The 6000-nt window shown below is 43.2% G+C and overlaps 1 protein-coding gene across 3 annotated transcripts in view; it reads left to right on the top strand.

The window, feature by feature from the left end:
* Positions 1-905: 905 nt before the first annotated feature.
* spns2 (SPNS lysolipid transporter 2, sphingosine-1-phosphate) overlaps positions 906-6000 on the top strand; it is a 117921-nt gene continuing 112826 nt past the window's right edge. For 2 of the 3 annotated variants that reach the window (XR_012598342.1, XM_074672714.1), the window contains exon 1: positions 906-1466. Coding sequence is in view for 2 of the 3 variants with exons in the window: in XM_074672714.1 (XP_074528815.1) it covers positions 1235-1466 (232 nt within the window). In the remaining variant the exon portion in view is untranslated. The remainder of the gene's footprint in view (positions 1467-6000) is intronic. The other variant, XM_074672715.1, reaches the window with a different exon arrangement.

Genomic DNA, 6000 nt, shown 5'->3' with positions numbered 1-6000 from the left:
CAATCTACTCTCCAGTCCAGATTCCTGTGGTTTGTTTTTCACACTTTAATATTTCTTGTTTCTCTTCCAAGTTGCAACACCAAAACTCCTCTCTGGTACCAAGAGGAGATCTCTGGTACTAGTCTGCACTGACTCACTTAGTTTTTATAACCTTTAAAATACTGGCACCAGGTAACAACAACTCCTAATACATACTCCACCTCCAAAAACACTACATGACTGTGGAACAGAGCCACTCACTTGTTTTTATTCATTGTTGTTTTGATCAGATGAGAAAGTAATGTTTGCTTCTTCTTCTTCTTCTTTTTTTTTTTTTTAACACACATCCTCCATATTAAGCACAGTCGGTGTTTTTATGCGATTATGTTATTCAAAAAGGAAGAAGAAAAAAAAAAGGCAATCTCACTTCTGTGGAAAGCCTTTTGATTAATTTCGCAAAAGCTTTTTAAGATTTAGCGACTTGTCTTCTGGTTCAACAAAAAGTCTGAATCTGCAGTTTTTGATGTGAAATTATTATAAAGAGGTGTCATGTCAGTGCCACAAATTTATCCCAGGTTTAAATTATAATACATGGTATGACACTTCAGATTTTAAAGAGGGAGTAAACTACATTTATGCTTACACATACGGATGATTATGTGGGTCTCTCTGCAATAAAATTATCATGGGAGAGATAAATGTGCCAGCTCCACACACTTTAGTGACCTACTTCTAATAATAGTATTAACAGTATTGTTTTCTCAGTAAGCAGCCATTAGTCTCTCATTATTGTGATCAGTGCGGATAAATGAATAAAAAAATAAGCAAAGTCTCACCCACCCACCCGTTTCCCACCTCTGCCAGCTTCCTTAAATAACAGAAAGGCTTTTCCAACCGCGCACCACACACTCTGGCTGATTCCCCAGCTCCAGTGTCAGGTGCGGCTTCATCATTCGCTGCGGGTTTCATGGGAGGAGTTTGCAGCCAGGTCACACCCCCTGCACTATAGCACCAGGTCCCTTTAGAAAAAAGACATACTGAGGAGCGCACAGTCCGTCCGTCACCGCGCACTGCTACAAAAATATGAACCCGAGGAGAGCCGCTCCTGCGCTTCAACACTTGAGACAACAACCCCACTACGATTAATTCCACCTTAAATCACAGCCCAGCGCTCAGTCCGCTCCTTCTCCAACTCCTCTCCATTTTCTCTGTCTTTATTTGAACAATTCCTAAGCTGGATCTTTCGTGTCAGAAAATGTGCGTGGACAGAGATGGGTGCGAGATTGAAGGCTGCAGCAGTTCGGACGAGGTGCGCACGCTGTCCGGCAGCATGAGTCCCGGACTGAAATCCAATCCGGACCTGCACCCGTGCAAGCCGGGCCACAAATTCCGCGCCGCGCTGCTCAGATGCCGCTCACCGGCTGCTGCTGCTGGGATCCTCAGCTTTGGAAACGTCCTCAATTACATGGATAGATACACTGTGGCTGGTAAGACGCGTCTCTTTCTTTCCTTTCCTTTAGAGCTTAATCATTTCTGGCTCATAAAGAAAAGCAGATCTGTTCATTTTTACGCGCTGAAGAGGTGTTAGAGAGCGGTACCTCCGCTGAAGCGGGCGGAACAATGGGTTTCTCCAAAGCGCAGTGGACAGTCTGCTCAATCCACAAGCATGTGAGGTGTTTTTAATGGTTGGACACTGTACCTTTTGCTCACATGGAAAGACAGCCTTAATGTTTCTGCTAACACTCAACTAAAGCCTGGACAGCAATGATTTTAACCCGGGGCTGCTGGATAATTGCAGATCGATCAATTAAGACGATCAACTCTCCATCATCCGCAAACCTGGCTGCATGCTTTCGCGCTCTGTGCGTATGTGTGTGTGTCAGTGCAAGAGACTGCAAAATGAGAGTGAGAGAAGGAGAAGGAGTGTGTGACTGTGAGGAATCAGTCATTAGTGCCTTCGTTTCTGGGAGCGATTTAGTCAAACATCTCGGAGTCTTTGAGTTGTGTGATGCTGAGCGTTAGAGAGCAGTGAGGACATGTGGTGTTAATCCTGCTCAAGATTTCCTATTTCAGCCACTTTGAGTGACAATCAGAGCATGTTTCGTGCATTAAAAAGTGAACACTGTGTGCAGATGTAGATCAAATAGAAGGGGTTTGCCTAATTATGAGGCTAATGAGTGAATTGTGAGAGGAGGGTGTGAAAACTGGAGTAGTTTGGGCCCAATTACTTGACTTGTTCAATCATTATGGCTTTAATTAATGGAGGATGGTGGAAGACAAAATCTTAGATGGGAAAAGGACAGATTTCTAGAAGCAAGCACACTTTTTGACCACCCATTGTAAGGAAATGTTAATTTTAGCATTTTTTTGTCATGTTGGTTAATTTAAGGTTAATTTATATGCCTAAAATTCATTGCGTGATGGATTTTTAAGCTGAAACAAGTAAAAAAAAATCCTCTCACTTTTGTTCTGGGTATATTTTGTACTAGACTGTATTAAAGCTTCTTATTATTAAGCCCTATTTGGCTCTGAACCATGGCACTGAATGGGTTAAAGATAATGCTGCAGGATGGAGAATGGAGGAAAAGCGTGCTCATGTGGAGTGTAGGCTGCCGTCCTGGTTAAAGTGCATTTTGCTCTCATTGATTCACCAAAATAGACAGGAATCTTTTCATTTTGACAGTTTACGTCGTCACCTTTTTTACATTTTCTGAAAAGCATTCAATCAGTCTGCATTAAGATAAGGGAATGTGATCAATCTGGTTAAGAAGTGGTCTCATTTCACTCAGCATAGCCCCTGGCAGAAAGGAGGAGTGGCTAATTGAGGCAGGACAGTGTGTACACTTAAGTAGCCACATGCCTGCAGCTCTTCATCCTGCAGGCTTCAGGTCTGGTCTGTCCGCTGTCACAGAGCGGGTCCAGAGAGCCTCAGGCGGCTGAATGATCATCACACAGAGAGCAGGATTTAGCTCCCCGCTCTGCAGCCATACCAAGAATGTGTGGATGTGGATGAGGATATCTAATCTTAGCATCTCCAACAGCCACCAAGTCAGAGCAGATAGATTATCCTCCTCATCCTCAGCCAGTCAGTCAGCTTTTACAGTGAAGATTTGAACTCTCATCTCCCTGCACCTCCTCATGCTTTGTGCAGAGGAAAGCCCTCATTAAAGGGGGCTCAAATCAACTTTATCCTCCTCTCAATCGCTATACTGCTTCTGTTTCACTGCATGAAAAGCAAGGAAGGAAATCCTCAGAGTTGTCTCTGTGTGCAGTGACAGGAGGAGTAGTGGCTGAAGAGAGATGAGGGCAGAGTAGAAAGAGGAGGAAGAGGAGGAGGAGGAGGAAGGGGGTGTGGTGGTTGCAGCAGCGCGGGCTAACCCTCGTGGGGAGTGAGAGGCTGTGCTCTGTGAGCGTGGTGCAGAGGGGGTCCCTCTCCTCTTGCCAAGTCCCTGCCACCTGATCGCTGCTCCTGCTGCTGTTCCTGGACTGGTTTGCATTATGCATGGGCAGCATGTGCGTGGGACCCCCCTGCACAAAACACGGAGCAGCAGCCATGTGCATCCAACAAGGCTGAGCTGATCTCCCCTCTCCTCTCCTCTCCTCTCCTCTCCTCTCCTCTCCTCTCCTCTCCTCTCCTCTCCTCTCCTCTCCTCTCCTCTCCTCTCCTCTCCTCTCCTCTTCGCTGTGTGTGCTGCTACAGCACAGTCATAATTAAGTGCTGAAAACTGCACATCTGTGTTGCTCGTGTTGTTTTCCTCCAAGTGTGTGTGCATGCATGTGTGAGGGAAAGGGTTTAATATGGAGCCGTATGATGAATCTCTATCACATCACTGCAGCTGGATTACATCCTTCACCGGATTTAGTTATTTCAAGAAAAGGTGCATTACGCTCAAATATTGTTTTTTCCTAATGGGATTCTGGGCTTATTGCATTGTTCTAAGTGAGATTAAGTATCAGTTTGTCTGCTTTACATTGCTGCCTCCTGCCTGCCTGCATATGAGGAAATATGTGATGTGGAAAAGCACTATTCAATATTGCAATGAGTAAGATATTAAAATATGTCCTTCTGCTGGATCAAAATTAACCCCAACAGAAGAAATACTGCTTTTTTCATCTGCAGGTCTTCCTCATATTTCTTCTTCTTCTCTAAAATGGAGCAGCAGACCATCAAGATTGCAAATCAGACTAATTAATCAGAGGTTAACCAACCCACAAAAGTTTGCATGCTGGCTAAAAATCTGTCTTCTTCTTGTGATTGAGGCGACTCGAATGCCAAACACTAAATCAAAGATTAAACACAGGTTTCATTGTAGAGCTTTGTGCTTCTTGCTCCATCCTCGCTCTCCTAATCTCTCTTCTCGGCGTCTTCCCATTCAGACCTTTTCAGTAGCAGGTACCCAGCTCATAGATCTTAATGTCAATTAGCCAAGCATGAGCAAACACACACACATACGCACACACACACATTAGAAAAGACTACTCTCTCCACCATTCTTAGAGGGGCTGAATGAGAGCAGGGACTGGTGAGGGGAGGGGCTGCTGCTGCTGCTGCTGCTGCTGCAGTCAGTCAGTCAGTCAGTCAGAGGGAGAAGCGGACGCCGAGAGTGATGCAGTTCCCCCTCAGCCTCAAAAGGTCTTTGTACCAGCAGCCATTACTGTAGTGTAGTGTGTGTGTGTGGATCAGTAAAGCATTGTCACCGAGACAGAGGGTGACCATTCCACACACCCAGGCCTTTCTGCTCCACAACAATGATGGGAAAACTGCACCCGGCCATGCACAGCAGCCGGGTCAAACACTCAGATCTTTCTCTTAATCCTTCAGTGTCAGAGGTGAAGCCACACACACACATGCATACACACATGAAATTACTACACAAACAAACTGATGCCCGACATTCCGACACTTGACTTATAGAAGAGGGTGAAAGAGTCATAATCCTTCTTTATCAGAAGTTTTTTTTTTTTTGTATACAGCCAATTTACGTCATGGAAGACTTTGTTACAGCTCTAACTTCAGAGGACGTCATAAATGACTTATTTAAAGACATGGCATAATGATCCCCACGATGGTAAACATGGTGAAGCCAGTGAAGACAACAGCAGCTAAAGCAGTTGTATGTTTAAAACGTGTTTCTCGCCAACTCCTCCTCTTTATTCTTTCTTTAGATTTCTACTGTGAATGAAACAGACAGGATCTTAAATTATTAAAATTTTTTTTTTTTTTTTAAACAATTTTAGGTTAGAAATCTGTCTCTCTGATGTGTGATGATGGAGCTAACACTGCCCAAATTACTGTTGTGAATTTCTTTTTTGTCAATTTTTTTTTTTTTTAAGTTCAGTCTTGACAGTCGCTGAATATTCCTAAAAGTGTCTTTATTTCAATGTGTTGTAAATTTCATAAATATTTTACTTGGGAGCACAGAATATTACTCAATCAACCTACTTTTGCTGTTGGTGGTCAGTTGTAGGTCTCAAAAATGTATCAATTTTTTTAATTTTTTTTATTTATTTTTTTTTATTGCCTTGCAACTAACTGCAGGAACAATCAGGAATGCTAGTATCCTGGTTTAGGTCTATGAACCTTGCTCAGTAAAAATTTGGGAGGAGGTTTTAAGAAAGTGTCTGCAAAGGATCAGGTGATAAAGATGAGTCAGACCTTGGAGACACTGTAAGCTTCAGGCAGTGGTAAGTCAGATACTAAATTAATCTTAGAAATATGTTCTTTTGAGGGATACATGCACACAGGAGATATGTGAATTACTAAATTAGATGCTCAAAAAGATGGATCAGAAGGTTGTGAATCTAGTGGTCAAAATGACTCATGGTGATTTAAGTAGTAGTGGAACTCTGGTGCTTCTAATGCTAGCATGGCTGTGAGACCAGCTGCTGCTCACTTTGGCTAACTGGCAGACTTGTGCAAAAAGTGCTAATTATATCAATTAAAATGTTCAGGAGTGTTTTTTTTAAAAGAGGCAAACTTATTATTTCACCAACTGTCTGCTGTGACAGGTTCAGGCTGGT

The sequence above is a fragment of the Halichoeres trimaculatus genome, unplaced genomic scaffold (assembly GCF_033239565.1).
Source record: "Halichoeres trimaculatus isolate MK-OKI-2021-1 unplaced genomic scaffold, fHalTri1.1 fHalTri1_scaffold_6, whole genome shotgun sequence".
In the NCBI taxonomy this organism is placed as follows: domain Eukaryota; kingdom Metazoa; phylum Chordata; class Actinopteri; order Labriformes; family Labridae; genus Halichoeres; species Halichoeres trimaculatus.
The sequence above is the reverse complement of the archived record's forward strand: the minus strand, read 5'-3'. Positions and strand labels throughout refer to the sequence as shown.